Source organism: Equus quagga, chromosome 14, assembly GCF_021613505.1.
Source record: "Equus quagga isolate Etosha38 chromosome 14, UCLA_HA_Equagga_1.0, whole genome shotgun sequence".
NCBI classification, from domain to species: Eukaryota; Metazoa; Chordata; class Mammalia; order Perissodactyla; family Equidae; genus Equus; species Equus quagga.
In genome coordinates this window covers 29,101,887-29,117,716 of record NC_060280.1, presented here as the reverse complement: position 1 = coordinate 29,117,716, position 15,830 = coordinate 29,101,887, and the positions used below count along the sequence as shown (strand labels likewise).

General features: G+C 48.2%; 1 protein-coding gene across 1 annotated transcript; it reads left to right on the top strand.

Moving 5' to 3' along the window:
• The first annotated feature begins 3,992 nt into the window (after positions 1-3,992).
• On the top strand, positions 3,993-15,175 carry KCNE3 (potassium voltage-gated channel subfamily E regulatory subunit 3). The gene is made up of 3 exons (XM_046686036.1): positions 3,993-4,133; positions 5,361-5,443; positions 13,253-15,175. The coding sequence occupies exon 3, from the start codon at positions 13,293-13,295 to the stop codon at positions 13,590-13,592; it is 300 nt and encodes a 99-aa protein (XP_046541992.1). The 5' UTR covers positions 3,993-4,133; positions 5,361-5,443; positions 13,253-13,292; the 3' UTR covers positions 13,593-15,175.
• Positions 15,176-15,830: the final 655 nt, after the last annotated feature.

The window sequence follows — 15,830 nt, the reverse complement described above, 5'->3', positions numbered from 1 at the left end:
CTTGGTCCCAAGTCTTCTCTCTAGGACTCCAGAGAACATGCCTGCTCCCCTGCCCCAGATGCGTGAGTCGGGCTCACAGCACACTTATTCCCCTCTTCTCACTTTTGCTGAGCTCTGAATCTCTGGGGTGCCTTCCTCCCTCCTCTCTGCCTGTCCAACTCGTATCTGTTTTCCACAGCCCACCGTAGAGAACACTTGTTGTTTCAGACTGCACAGCCATTCACCCTACTTCTGATAATAGTGTCCAAATTTTCCTTAGGGAATCATACCCCCTCCCCGCACCAACTTGAAGTTTATGTGGTTTTTTTTTGAGGTATAATGTCAATCATACTTCAAAAAATTGTTATAATTGACATATAACATTATATTAGTTTCAGGTGTATAAATGATTTGACACGTGTATACATATTGTGAAATGATCACCACAATAAGTCTAGTTAATATCTATCACCACATATAGCTACAAAACCATTTTTTCGGGGCCGGCTCCGTGGCCGAGTGGTTAAGTTCACGCGCTGCAGCGGCCCAGGGTTCGGATCCTGGGCGCGGACATGGCACCGCTTGTCAGGCCACGTTGAGGCGGCGTCCCCCATCCCACAACTAGAGGGAGCCACAACTAAGATATACAACTATGTACAGGGGGGGTTTGGAGAGAGAAAGCAGAAAAAAAAAAAGATTGGCAACAGTTATTAGCCCAGGTGCCAATCTTAAAAAACACCTTGTTTTCTTGTGATGAGAACTCTGAAGGTCTACTCTCTTAGCAACTTTCAAATATGCAACAGAGTTTTATTTCCTAAAGTCACCACGCTGTATGTTACATGACTCTTTCTTTTATAACTAGAAGTTTGCACCTTTTGACCCTCTTCACCCATTTCTCCCACTCAAGTTTATGTGGTTTGAATAGAGATGACGCCCCTGCCAGCTTCTTTCCGTGGCTTCTGTGATTGGTGCAGGGATGGGCACTGGGCCTGTATCAGGTCAGTAAGAGTCTGACCCAGGACTTCTGTCAGGAGGGTTTGGGGAAAAGAATTTCTTTCTACTGGTTTTACTGACAGGATAGAGTATACACATGGACCTGAAAGCAGCCATCTTATTACCACAAGTGGTATCCTGCCTGAGAATGGGGAAACTATGAAAAAAGGAGAGCCCAAAGATGCACAGAGACAGCTTCCTGAAGACATCATCTAAGCTCCTGGATCCAGTCATACCTGAATACCTCTGAATTTTGTAATTACATGAGCTATTAAAATTACCTTTTCTACTTAAGTCAGTTTGAGGTGGGTTTTCTGTCTGTTGCAACTAAGATTCCCGACTGATACACCCACCTCCTCTGCAACCCTAGTCCTCACCTACGCCACTTTTGCCTGCATTCCAATAGCCCCTATTGTTTAAACCATAAGATTCGAAAGTCCATACTTACGTGAGCATGAACACACATGCCCTCATTAATAGTTATTCTTTATGGAACATTTTCTAGGTGCCAGGTACGAGGTGAAGCACTTTACATGCACAGTCATGTATCACTTAATGACAAGGACATATTCTGAGAAATGCGTCCTTAGTGATTTCATCACTGTGCAAACATCATAGAGTGCACTTACACAAACCTAGATGGCACAGCCTACCACACAGCTAGGCTATATGGTACTATCTTATGGGACCACCATCGTGTATGCGGTCCGTCATCAACTGAAACATTGTTATGTGGTGCATAACTGTAATTTCTTACTATAATCCACACAACCATAAGATGTAGGTATTTTATCCCCATTCTACAGATAAGGACACTGAGACTCAGAGAAGTTAAGCTCTCACAGCCATTAAGTGGCAGGGCTAGGATTCAAAGCCAGCTCTGTTGGACCCTGAAGTCCGTATTCTGGACCACTGTGCCACCTCACTTACCACAAGCAAGGACACAGTGTGTGTGAGGGTGAGGTGAGAAGAGGCCACCGAGGTCTGCAGTCTCCTGACACCACCCCACCCCACCCCAACTTTGTTCCACCTCTTCCAGTGCTCTTTCCACAGCTCTGTGCTGCCTGCAGAGCAGGAGAAGGGTGAAGCGCAGAACAAAAGGACAAAGCATTCTGAGGGTCAAACTGACAAGCCAAGAGGAGATAAGATCATGGCAGCACAGGCACAGCCTCCTGATGAGTAATGGAATAAAGTAACATGATGTGACCGTTAAACTTCCTCTGTGATTCATGCTGTTTTTTCCCTGGTGACCCAGGCTTCTGAGACTGTGGGCAGACACAATCCATGCTGATCCTACCTCCCAAAGCTTCTCCTCACCTACGAGACAGACATTGAGTTACATCCGGGGTATTCTATGGTGAAGAAGATACCCCTGGTCTGTGTTCTCGTAGTGCTTACAGTCTAATGGGAAAGGCAGACCCCAAATGAGTACTCAGATAAAAAGAAGACTGCGTTGAATTCTATGAAGAAAACGTACGGGGAACTGGATGGAACAAGAGACAATCCCTATGTTCAAAGATCTCACAATCTATATATAGCTGAAATAAATAGTCCTATAAAGTCAACGCAATGCCCTGGCAGGATGTGAGAAGGAACCCTAACTGAGCCAGGGCTGATCTTCAGGGCTGGTCTCAAGAACCACTCCAATCAGAATCATTAGGGAATCCTTTTTCTTTTAAATGCTCATTTCTGGGCTCCATTCCAAATCTCCTGAAGCAGAACCTCTGGAGTGGAACTCAAAATCTGCTTTACTGAGAGGAGCTCCAAGGTGATTCTTAAGCAGACTGAAATCTGAGACTGCACGCCCAGGGTCAGGATGACTTCCTTGAGAGGTGACATCCAGACCAAGAAAAAGGAGTAGCTGGGTCAAAATAAGTAACCACAGAAATAACAAGGAAGTAACGTGTTTTGATGAAGATTAGCAATTTTGGACAACATTCCCTCCAGTTCTAGGTCTTTTTACAATGATAGCACTTTTTAGATATAATCTGAGATTCTGTGATTGAAGGAGGGTATGTGTCTCGGATGTTCTAAAACAGATCTTTGTTTGCAAGGGAGCAAGAGCTCGCCTCGATTTGTTATTAATTATTCTAAGGCTGTAGGCTGGTAAAGAAGGCTCTGACAGGGACTCCCCCAGAGTCCCTGAGCGGCTGTTCCCTGCCCCCCCCCCCCCTACTCCCCTCCCACAGCCTCCCATTTCCCAGCTTTTCTTTTAAATGCTAAAAGAAAAGGCCCTCATTTCCCAGCTGTCCCTGGCGGCCTCTCTTTTCCCGAGCCTGCGAGCCTGCAGTGTCACCAGCAAGGAGGCAATAGTTTGAGTGAGGGCCTGGTGGCCAGAAAGTGAAGGAGTCCTGGGACAGGGACCAGTGAGGTGTGGCTGGACATCGGTTGTCTGGGCATGTGAGGGACTGCTGAGACTTGCAGGGAGGAGACATCGGTTAGGGTGAAGGAGAGAGTGGTGTAGTGGATTCTGAGTCTGAGCTCTGCCACTGACTTCCTTGAAGCCAGTCCCTTCCCCAAACTGAACGAAAAAGAGAGTTTGTGTTAGAATCAGATGACTTCTCTGGTGACCATCGGGCTTTACTACTTTGGATTCTAAGATCTCATCTGACCCTAACATCACTGTGGAGAATGCTTGCAGGAACTGTACCCATTTTACAGCGAGGAAGCCACGGCCCAGAGAAGCAGTGACTTGCCCACCATCACACAGCCTCTTAGGAGCAAACCCTGATTCCACCAGCACCCAACGCTCAGCCTCGCCTTCCGGAGATCAGCCTAGCGCCGGGCAAGCTGAAGTGAAGGGAGAGGCATTTGGTCTCAGATCCAGGAAGCGGGCGCTGCAAGGGACGGAAGGGTCGGAGCCCACAGCCGGGCGAGGCCAGGCCGCTGGGCGGAGGCGCCCGAAGCCAGCCTGGAGAGGAGGAATGGGTGTGCTGGGGGCCGGGCGGGGCCGGAGGAGGGGACGCCCCGGGGAAGGAAAAAGGGAGCCGACAGACTGCAGGTCGGCGCGCAGAGTGCAGGGGGCGCGGGGCGGTGCTGGGCGCCGGCTGCGCGCGGAGAGGCCAGCGGAGAGCAGAGAGGTGCCCTGCAGCGGCACCGCGAGCGAGGGCCAGGTGTCCGACGAGCAGACCGGCGCCCCTCGGAGTCTTGCCGAGAGATAGGTAAGGCGCACCCGCAGAGTTGTCAAGGCTGAGTTGCAGCGGCGGGGAGAGGTGAAGGAGCTTCCCGCCTCCGTTGAGACCGCCGACCGGAGGTGGGGGGCGACTCAAATCCGAGCTGATCCTCCCCAGGACTGAGCCGCAGGGATCCCGCGGCCCCACGTGGGAGTGCGGAGCTGGACTCCTGGCACAGCCCGCCTGAAAACCGTGGAAGCTTGCTCCAGCACTCACAGGTCCCTGGACGGCGCCACTAAAGTTCCTTCCACATCCACAAACATGCAAGCGATCACCTGCGGGTCCCCAGCCAGCGCACACGCGGAAATGGCCCACCCGGACCCAGCGCGGTCTTCTTGCTTGGCGGAGCCAATTGCTCTGCGGGGTTTACTTGCCCGTTCGCTGCTCCATTGGGCTCCTCATCTGGGGACTCCCAAAGGCATCTTCTGCTGCTAATGACATAGGTCTGGGCTGGGAGTCGGGAGACTTGGGTTCTAGTTTACAGGGTGTGTAAACTTGTGGCGGTCCCCCACCGGCTCTATGCCTTGTGCTTTCTCTTCCTAGGTCACCGCCTGTAAAACGGGCCTCCTGGTCCTGTTGCTCTTGCACTTCGTGTGACATGCGGGGAACGGGGTCTGGACCTGGGAGTCTCTTGTCCAGAAAGTGGATGAGTTCAGACCCTTGTGTGAGGACCTATGGAGCATATCTCCTCCCATCCCCCTTCCCTACTCCTCACCAATTTGTAGAGGGGGACCCTGAGGCCCAGGGAAGAGATGGCTTGTCACACGAGGGACCAGACAGAAGTAGAATCCAAGTCTCTCACTCCTAGCCCAGGGCGCTCTCCACTTCACCTACAAAGGTGCCTTGTAAATGTGTGAGCTCCCCATTATCTCCTGGCATCCAGCCATGCTATCGGCTCCAAATGGAGAAGTCTCATGCTGGAAGCATGGAAACTGATTTCAGATTTCCTTGACGCCTTGAGATGATAACCAACAACCTTCTTCATCCCTCACTCACTCCACACTTCCCAAAACACGTGTCTATCCCTAAACTGAATGGGTGGATACTCAAAATACCTACTAAGGGGGAGGCAAAACAAAAAAACCCATCTTACTGATGCGGAAAATGAGGACCAGAGTGGAGAACCGACTTAACCAAGACACACGGTTAGATACGTCAGCAAAATAGAGACAGGTCTCTTGTTTCCAACTCTGGTGTGTTCTCCATCAACTACAGGACTACAGAATGGTACCCCTAAATGGAAAGAGACTACAGGGCTGATCAGAGAGGACTGGAAACAAGAAAGGCTCCTGAAGGAGGTAAGTGTGTCTGAGAACCACAAAGAGTAAGAAGAATCTCCTGGCTTCTTCTGAGGGTAGGAGAACCAAGGGTGGGGAGAGGGGACATGGGGATGGCTGTTCTTGGTAATATTGGGTGAGGGGGCTAGGGAAATAGAAAAGGAAACAAGGTGACTAGCCTGCCTGATAATTACCTCATGTTTATATAATTCTTTGCAATTTCTAAAATACCTTCCCATCTGTTGTCTCCCCCAGTTCCCATGTGAGGTGAGCAGGACAGGGGTGATTATCTCACCTCAGAGATGAGTTCCAGACAAAATAAATACAGTGCTCAAGGTCACACAGCCAAGCATACAGCCAAGATCGGAACCATGAAAGGCACACTTGAAAGGCAGAGCACAGGCTGCGCGACTGGGAGTTGGACTGTGTGTGTGCAGTGGGTCGGGGGGTGGCCACACCCTGGGTAGGTACACAGGAAAGAGGATTGCAAAGCCGCTGCCGGTGTTTTGGGGCCAAGAATGTTTGCCCTTTGGATTGAATGGGGTTCAGGTGCAGGGAAACTCTGGGCTTCCAAAGGAGGCTTAGAATTCCTCCTCCTCTGACTCACCTCCCCACCTGGCTTGTCTTTGAGCCTCCCCTTCCTTGCACCAAATGGAACCTGTTTTGGCCAGCCCTTGAAGTTGCTTTTTTAAAGTACTGTAAGCTGTTTTCATGAATGTGTATGTGTGTGCTGAAAGGGGGATGGTCTAATAAGAAGAGGCATTGATTCATCTATTCTTTTTTTTTTTATTCTTTTTTTTTTTTTTTGAGGAAGATTAGCCCTGAGCTAACTGCTGCCAATCCTCCTCTTTTTGCTGAGGCAGATTGACCCTGAGCTAGCATCCGTGCCCATCTTTCTCTACTTTATATGCGGGATGCCTACCGCAGCATGGCTTGCCAAGTGGTGCCGTGTCTGCACCCGGGATCCGAACCGGCGAACCCCGGTTTGCTGAGAAGGGGAACGTGCGCACTTAACTGCTGCGCCACCGGGCCGGCCCGATTCATTTATGAGTGCTTGCTATGTGCTCAGGCCCAGAGAATAAAGAAATGTATGAGGCACACAGCTCCTTGCCCTCACACCTCACAGCGCACAGTTTAGCATTTATGTCTATCAATATCTATATAGATACACACAATTTCAGTACACCATAGCGCTCTAATAGGGTTTTATGCAAAGCACTTTAGGAACAGACAAGAAGGAGAGACTGATTGGCTAGGGAGTGGAGAGGGGGTGTCTCAAGAGAGGGTGTACAGAGGTGACATTGGAGCTGAGTCTTGAAGGATGAGTTCACCAGGCAGATAAGAAGAGGAAGGGCATTCCTGCCTAAGAAAACAGCATAAACAAAGGCAAGAGGTGTGCAGGTGCAGGAAATGTTTGGAGAATGGCCTATAGCTCAGTGTCATGGGGCACACAGCACTGGGGAGAGCTGTGGTGAGATGGGGCAGAGGCAGGATCACATCCAAAGGAGCTTGAACAATAATCAGAGGAGGTTAGATTGTCCTACAGGCAATAGGGATCTTACAGTGGAAATATCTGTGGACAGGATACCTGTCTCCAGTCCCAGTTCCACTCCTCCTCACTGTGAGAACTTGAGCAAGTAATTTCCTCTCTGGGGGGCCCTCTGTTGTCCCACTGGTTGAATGAGGGAGTTGCACGAACGACATGATTATTAAGATCCCTCCCAGCTCAGATTCTATTCCTGTATCTCCTTCCTACTATATGATAAGGTCCATTGCTTCAACTCCTCTCTCACTCCACCGGTCCCCAGTCCATGGTGGTGATCAGACCACCAGAGGGACTAGTAGCAAAATTGTGTGGTCCCAGGAGGTGTCTTTGCATCCCCTACCTGCTTTATGTGACTTTTTCTCCGGCTTTCTCTGCTACATTTCCAGGCACATAAGACACTCATTCTCAAAGAGTAGCTGAAACAGAGCAACGGGGAAACCAGAAGAACCACTGGTGGAGTTTCCCTTTTCCCCAGAAAAACCTGAAAGAAAATCTCACTAAGATACGCAGCTCATCCTTCAGATCGCAGCTTTACACCTCCACCCCCTAGTTAGAGGTCCGATGAGTTCAAGTCAAGAACATACAGGGAGAACCTGCTAACGTGCAGGGAAAAGTAGCAACAGAATGTGGAGGACGAGAGTGCACCTGGCTTGTCTGGGGGATGAGGAGCAGGTCTGGAGCAGAAAGGGCCGTGGGAGATGAGAATATAAAGGTTATCTCCTCCTCCAAAACTTACCAACTTCCCCCTTTACCAGATCCTCAGTTAAGATTGGCGAGAATCTGTTGTGCAGGGAAAAGCAGTAGTAATGGAGTTAGAGGAGATGATGCCCCAGGACATGAGGAGGCTGTGTTTCATGTGATATGCAGCTCCGATGCCAGGGAATGTTGCCATCTGTAGTGGAAAGAGCACCCAAACAGCATCCCCAAAGACCCGAGTTTTCACCCGAGTTCTGCCATTTACTAGCCGTGTCATTCTGGATGAGTCACTTTCCCACCCTGAGCTTCAGTTCCCTCATCTACAAAGTGAAAGGGTTGGCCTAGAATTTAGATTCTAAATGATCTTCAAAATCTCTTTCAGCTTGGTCAGTCACTGTTCACCTTCCTTCCTAGCTGGTCGACCTCCTGTTTCAAGTCAAGGACTCTCCAGGGCAGAAGCTTTGTCTCTCCCATCCAAAGAGCTTCATAGTCAGTGACCATCCTAGAGAGGAAAGTCAAGGAGCTCAGAAAGAGGAGCAAAATTCCCAATGTTGCCAACTGCCAATCCCTGGCTTGGGACCCAGAGGCAGGTCATAGAGAACCACCCTGACCCTTTATCAGCTCTCTGCCTCTCCTGACCCAATAGGATGCCCTTGCACCCAGGCCCTCACTGCCACCCCAACCCAGCACCTAAAGATATGTAACTATGGCTTCTTTGCTCCCCGCATGAACCACAAACATCCAGGTCTATCCAGAGAGGCCCCAGAAGGAGAATCTGAGGAAGAACAGTGTCATGAATCCTTATTTCCCTCACTGAACTCTGCTTCAGAGCCCCCACCGTTCCCCTACCCCCACTTTCTACACGGAGTCTGTCTCCTCCCCAGGCTAGATCACCCTGGCAGATGAGCTGTTATGAGGAAAAAAGAAGTCAACTGTTTTGGCTCTTAGTTAACCAGATAAACTTATCTGGGCTGGACTATGAGGTACAACTCGGTCCCAGGGCTCAGAAGCATCTTAACCTGTGAGGGAAAAATCTGCAACCTTCTCTATCTTGTGATTTGAGGGGCTCTAAAAAACCCCCAAATGCCTCTCCCCCCAGCCTCTCCAATCTCCCATAATCTCACAGTACGGTTTTGGGATTTGTACCTTCATGGGATGTTAGAGCTGACTGGGACCTTACAAGATTACATAGTAGAACCTCTTCATTTTACAGATGGAGACAGAAGCTGGGGCCCAGAAAAGGGAAGTCACATGGCCAAAGTCACACAAGTAGCAGCTGAACCAAAACAGCTCCTTGGGTTTCCATTTCCTTCACTGTAACATGAGGGAAGTTAGACTACATGGACTCTGAAGGCCCTGCCAGCTTCTGCTGTACAAAAATAAAACCACCACCACGTCTGTGGAGTGCTTGGTGGCAGGCACTGTATAATTTTCTCCTTGATTTTTATAGTGAGCTATGCTATATACAATGTTGATGCTGTAACCACATTTGTACCCTGTCTATCCAAATAGATTGACTGGGAACAGCATTGTTCCTACGTAAAGTATCAGCCCCACTGCCAACTGCCATTCTGCCACTTGCATCATTCCCTTGGGTCTCAGGCCCTTTCAGCCTTTTAGAGGCTCCTGCTAAGATGCCAGTACACTTGGGAAAGGGAATGCTTTAGGCTGCACTATGAGCTGATCCCTGAGCAGGAGTCCACATGTTAAACTGAGGTTTCTCATGAAGTCAGCCAATGGAGACACTGCAGGTCTGGAGTCAGGGATAGCAGTCAGATGTCCCTTGGCCACTGCACAGTTCCTGTAACTGCAACCCTAGGCTAGCCTGACCCAGATGCTGCAGGAAGGGGAGGGGAAGCGGGAGGGGGTCAGGGCCCACAGCAAGGCTATTGCACAACCCTTGGGGCCCGGCCTTGGGCAATCCACCCTGGTTCTGAAGTTTTTCCTGTGTGTCTGGTTCCTTCCTTTCTGCCCCCTCCTCTGCTTTCCAGTACTGGGCCTTCCCAGCTTCTGAAGTCCACACTGAGCCCCTGGATGTGTCCAGAGGCATCCTGAAGAGGCTGAGGGACTGAGAAGCCTAAGGCACCCACAGGGAGATTCCTGAAGCCGACTTAGAGCCAGCGGATTGGCCTGCTGTTGGGGGGGGTCTTCCAGATTGAGTTTGCCCCGCTTCTGCCTGTCAGATAAAACCCTCTTGTAAGGATATCTAAGAAAACTGCCAACAGTGACTGTCCCCAGAAAAAGCCCTGGGCCCTTTGAACAGAGAAACTTCATCTTCATTCATGCTTCAAATTTATTATTATTATTATTATTTACTGTGTAGACATAGTTACCTCTCAAAAATGAAAAATAGATTTTCATTTTAATAAAAAACATGTTTTTCATTAAAATATATTTTTAAAATCCTCTTCACCATAATAAAAGTGCATGGTCAAGTGAGCCTGGAGGGAGGCAGGGCAGGAAGGATAATCTATTTTTTCTTTTAAATTGTGGTAAAAAAACAGATAAAATAAACTTTACCATCTTAACCATTTTTAAGAATACAGCTCAATAGTGTTAACTATACTCACATTGTTGTGAAACAGATCTCTAGAACTTTTTTTATTTTTTAAATATTGGCACCTGAGTTAACAACTGTTGCCAATCTTTTTTTTGCTTTTTCTCCCCAAATCCCCCCAGTACATAGTGGTATATTTTCATTGTGGGTCCTTCTAGTTGTGGCACGTGGGATGCCACCTCAGCATGGCCTGATGAGCGGTGCCATGTCCACGCCCAGGATCCGAACCAGCGAAACCCTGGGCCGCTGAAGCGGAGTGCGCCAACTTAACCACTCGGCCACGGGCCGGCCCCTCTAGAACTTTTTTATCTTGCAAAACTGAAACTCTATACCCATTGAACAACAACTACTGGTGATAATCTTTTTTGGTAGATGATGGAACTGAAGCTCCGACAAGGCAAGAAACTCGTTTACCTCAAAGGGGGCTCCTCCAACACTTAAGCTATCTGCCTGTCACCATCTGTCTGTCGTCTATCTGTAAAACTGTCTGAGGCCCCTTCCTCCCTCAGTCCTCGCATTAGCCCTTCCCTCCCCAAAATGCCTGTCACATTTCACATCTCTTCCCGCCCCACCTTGTCATCCCCTCAGCCCCAGCTCAGGACTCGGCATCTTGCACCTGAAATATTTCAAGACCCTTGTCGCTGGGCTCCTTCCTCAATTCTTGCCCCCTCCAGTCCACACAGCAGCCAGAGTGTTCTTTCCAAGCACAGATCTGATCATTTTACCCCTTTTTAAATGCCGTTCCATGCCTCTTCCCCAACTTCAGGATGAAGTTCCAACTCTGCAGCTTTGCACTCAAGACTCTGCATGATCTGGCTCCTGCCAGTCTCTCCATCCCACATCCTATCTTGTCCTTCCATGCAACTCCTTTATACTACTTTCCATTCTTTTAAATGTTTTATGTGCTTCCTTGTTGTCGTGGCTTTGTTATCTCTTTCCTTCCCTTGCCTTCTCTACTTCCTAAAAACCATTCAACGTCCAAATCAAATACCTCATCACTATGAACACTCTCTGAGCCCTGATCAGAATTCATTACCTTCTTCCTTTAAGTCCCAGTAGCTCCTGGCTTGTTCTTTGCATTATGTAAGAGCTGGCAATGTACCCCTGAGTGCAGGGACTGGGGCGAGCCTCCCCAAGCTCCCAGCATGAGGTCTGGCCAAGAGTGGGCCTCCGGAAATGATGACTGGCTGAATGATTCATTGAGCCATTAATTTCATTGTGCTGCTGCTGCTTTCCATTGGACATTGGATCGTGAGGAAAGAAGAACGCACAAATTTCTTGCCTGACAAGTTAGGTATTAGATGAGAACCTCCACCTCCTAGATCAACTCAGTGAGCTCTTGTTCTCTTCCCCTCCTCCATTCAGACAAGGTAGCCCAAGTACTAGATGGCAGGGGGCCCAAAGGCTTTGCATGATGTCGGCTAGTCCTGGGTGACCTCTGTATTATTTCGATTCTTCCCTCTAACTTCTGCATTCATAGAGCCATTCATGAATATTTATCACAGTCATAACTAACCGTCATCTTTTCCAGGGAAGAGACTTTATGGTTAATAGTCATGTTTATCAACTCTGGTTGGTTGACACCTCTACCTAGATAAAGGAGGGCTTTGGAACCAGTCAGTGAACTCTGAGTGCTTGGCCTATGGAGAAGTTCTTGAAGTGGCCATCTTTACTGGAGACCATTGAGGGAAGGAGAACACCCAGCCAGTCTCAGGGTAGACACCTGGGGAAGAGAACACCCAGCAAGTCTCAGGGTAGACCCTCGGGGAAGGAGAACACTCAGCCAGTCTCAAGGTAGTCTGCTAGACTTGGGGGACCCAGCCTTACTGACCAGGAGCATGTAATCTGCTGATACCTTTATCAATAACAGGAGGACAGCCACACATTGCCTCTATGTAAGTGCTCGGGGAAAGGGAAGGCTGTGATGATAAAGCTTGTGGAGTATGGTTAAGGGGTGGGGAACACTTAATGAGGTTTCCTGAAGGCAGTGAGTGTGGAGACTTATTTAAAGGGAATGACCTATGGTTTTTCAGAGACTGGGATACAAGGTTGTCTTTGGCTGTTTTTCAATATTGTAGACTAAGGATCTCTGAGAGGAAGGAAAAGGAACATTTCTTACCACCTATTATATACCAGGTACATAGTGGCTTTGTGTGGCAAGGCAGGAGAGTTGAGGTGCCTGTGTCTTCTCTCTCTGGGGCAGGTAAAACCCCAAACCAGACTGAGTGCTCCTTTCATGCCCCTGTCCTCAGGCCCAACCCTGTTCTTCTCTTCTCCAATGCCTGCAGTGGTTATCAGCCTCTCTCTGCTTCCCCAGCCACCTCCTTTCCAACAGTGTTTCCCCCAAATAGCTAGGAATACCTAGAGTGACTGGGACATAGGATGCTTGAGAGGTCAAGTGACCCAGCCTCTGGCCTCCAGGTAGGGTGAAATCTAAGCCATCCACAAACATCTTCTAAAGGTGTCTGTGGAGTATTAAAAAGAACTGCGCTGAAGGAGAGTTCTGAGGGATGTCTTCTAATGGTGCCACTCAGTCCTGCTGAGAGCTGGCATGGAAGCTGAAGGGGCTCTGAGCTGGCCATCAAAGAGAGGGGCTCTGTCTTGGCTCTACACCTAATATTCTCTGGGATCACAGACAAGCCATTTATTCTCTCTGGATCTCAGTTTCCCTGTGTGTAAAATGGAAGGAGTTAGATTAAATAATCCCTAAGGTCCTTCTAGCCTAAAACTCAGTCATTTATAGAATCCAAAGAAAGGAGAGATCAGCATAGTTTGCGATGGTCAAGGAAGGCTATATTCCACAAGTACTAAGCACCTACTCAGGGCTGTCAAAAGTGCTCGTATATAGCACTGAGTAAAACAGACATAGTGCCTCCTTCACTGAGTTTGCAATCTAGTGAAGAAGACAGAGAAGTTAACAAGTAGTTAGAATAAACTGCGATGCTGGGACTTTAGCTGGGGTCTGAAGGAATGGGGAGGCCATTCAAGCTGCAGGTAACCAAAACCATCCCCTCTCTTTTGTCACCACCAGAGCATTCTTCCATTCTTCCCTCACCTCAATCCCTGTTGCTATGGAGACCACCAATGGGACGGAGACCTGGTATGAGAGCCTGCACACTGTGCTGAAGGCTCTAAATGCCACTCTTCACAGCAACTTGCTCTGTCGGCCGGGGCCAGACAACCTGACCGAGGAGCGGCAGGCCAGGCTACCTGGCCGTGATGACAACTCCTACATGTACATTCTCTTTGTCATGTTCCTATTTGCTGTTACTGTCGGCAGCCTTGTTCTGGGATATACTCGCTCCCGCAAAGTGGACAAGCGCAGCGACCCCTATCACGTGTACATCAAGAACCGTGTGTCTATGATCTGATGCTGGGGGGCCCAGGCAGCTGAAGATCAAGACACCTGAAGATTGTCTTCTGGAGCCTCCAGAACTCATCCATGGACCACATTAGGCCTCAGTATGCCTGTCTGTAAGATTAACAAGAAACAGTGCTAAAAAAGATCATCATTGGGCTGGGAGGACAGGGGCAGACCTGGGTATAAGGATTTTTTTTTGCAAAGGTCGACTTTATAGACAGTGAGAGCCTCATGAATAAATATATACAAGTAGCAAAGGATAATAACCAATGATTTGTCCTGTGGCTGGCGTATGGGTGCTGGGGGCTGGGGCTGGAGGAAGGAGAAGTTGTAGCAGAGGGACATGGAACAGGAAGATGCACTGAGGACACATTTTTTTATGTGTTATCTTTAATGACCATGAAAAGCAGTGATGATTATCCCATATCACAGATGGAAATCTGAGTAATGTTACTTATTTATATTTGTTCATATTTTATGTTTTTCAACCCATTTAACATTTGGGATTTTACCCCATTAGGGAAGCAGGGCGAGTGCTGTTCTGCCCATTTGGGCCAGAGTGGGGCCATGACTGGAACCCAGGAACTATGTTCTCCTTGCCTAGTGCTTTTCAAAACTCTGTGCCACACAGGAGTGGGTCCAGGCCTGAAACTTACACAATTCTGGGGGCCCTCCTTAAGAAAAAGAGTTAAAAAATATCTTACTTTTGCAAATATTACAAAAACATATTACCACTTTAATACATTGCTAGGGCCCCTCCTAAGACCCTAAGAAGGGGCCATGCAAGCGCAGGGCCCTGAATGTTAAGCCTCCGTATGTCTACGGTTCAAGTGCCTCTCCAGTCATGTCACAGGGCCCTTCCCAGCCACATCTCCAGTCATGGGGACTTCACTACCTCTAACTCAGCCTCTTCTGATTTGAGTACTGTGAGAAATTTTCTGATACCAAGTTGAAATTTGCTTCTAGAAGATTTTATCACACTTAGAAGATTATCTTAAGAGAAGCAGAGTGTGAAAGGCAGGTACCTGGTTCAGTGGAAAGAGGATGAGCCCTGATTCTACCACTAATGTGGTATATGAACTGGCCAGTCACTTCTCTCTCTGATCCTTTTCCCTCTTCAGCACAACAAAATAGCCTTGAAAGTCTCTAAGAGCTCTACCAGTTCTGACATTCAGGGCTTCACATACGTTAGGCTGAACCATATAACACTGCTGTGCTTGTAGGACAAAAGCAGATGAACATCAATAGTTTCATATGGTTCAATCCAATACATGCAATATGGCAGGTGAATACTTTACAAGCTACAAATCCCAGTTTGGGACCTCCTACTGTTCTGTTTGATTCCTGTTCACAGGGTCTCCATGGGGTCTCCAGAAGGCCCTGTTGAAACTTACATATCTGTGTATAGCAAAAACTCTGAGAAATATTTTGATAGCAGTTATCTCTGAGGAGGATTATGGGTGATTTTCCCTTTCTACTTTAAAAATTTATGTAATGTTTGATTTATTTGACCATAAGTATGTTACTTGTATAATAAGGGGGAAAAAGGGGAAAAGCTACTTCCAATTTGAAAAAATAAAAATGAATGCCTATGTGTTTCCTGAATGGAGGATCACAGACCACATTTGCTCCCGTGAGCGGTTAGTTATGTTGACTCCCTGCAAATCTGTGCTGAGCCCCGTGTCTGCTCAAGCCTTTGCTCATCTTTTCTTGAGGGAGAAGGTGGAGACCTGCTTAAGGAGATGTGACATATGGAAAGACAACAGATTTAGAAGTCGACAGCTGGATGCGACTTTAGAGACCACCCAGCCCAAACTTCCAAATAAAATATGAAATGCAATCAAGTGTAATAACAAATGGTCAGGTGACGGATGGTATCAGGGTTTTGAGAAACAAGATTGAGTAGATCTAGAGGAGTCAGAGAGGTAGAACTTGAACTAGGCTCTGAAAGATAGGACAGATCTCAGCGGGCAGAGTGAAAGAAGGGAACGAGACAAGGAAATCTTGGAGGCAGAAATGTGGAGAGCCGTTGGCTGGGGGACAGAGCAGCAAGCAGGCCCAGTGTGGCTTCTCTGGGACTTCAGTGTCCCTATCCATGTAGGCAGCTCCCCTCATACAGTCCTCATACTCAGAGGGCTTAATAATGAAATAATACAAATTCTTTTGTTTGCAAGTTGCAGAAACCCAACGTATATCAGCATAAACACAAAAGGGGATTTACTGAGGAAAGTATGGGGTAGTCGCAAGT

Coding starts and splice junctions, on each gene's coding strand:
- KCNE3 (XM_046686036.1), top strand. CDS start 13,293: ATGGAGACCACCAATGGGACGGAGACCTGGTATGAGAGCCTGCACACT.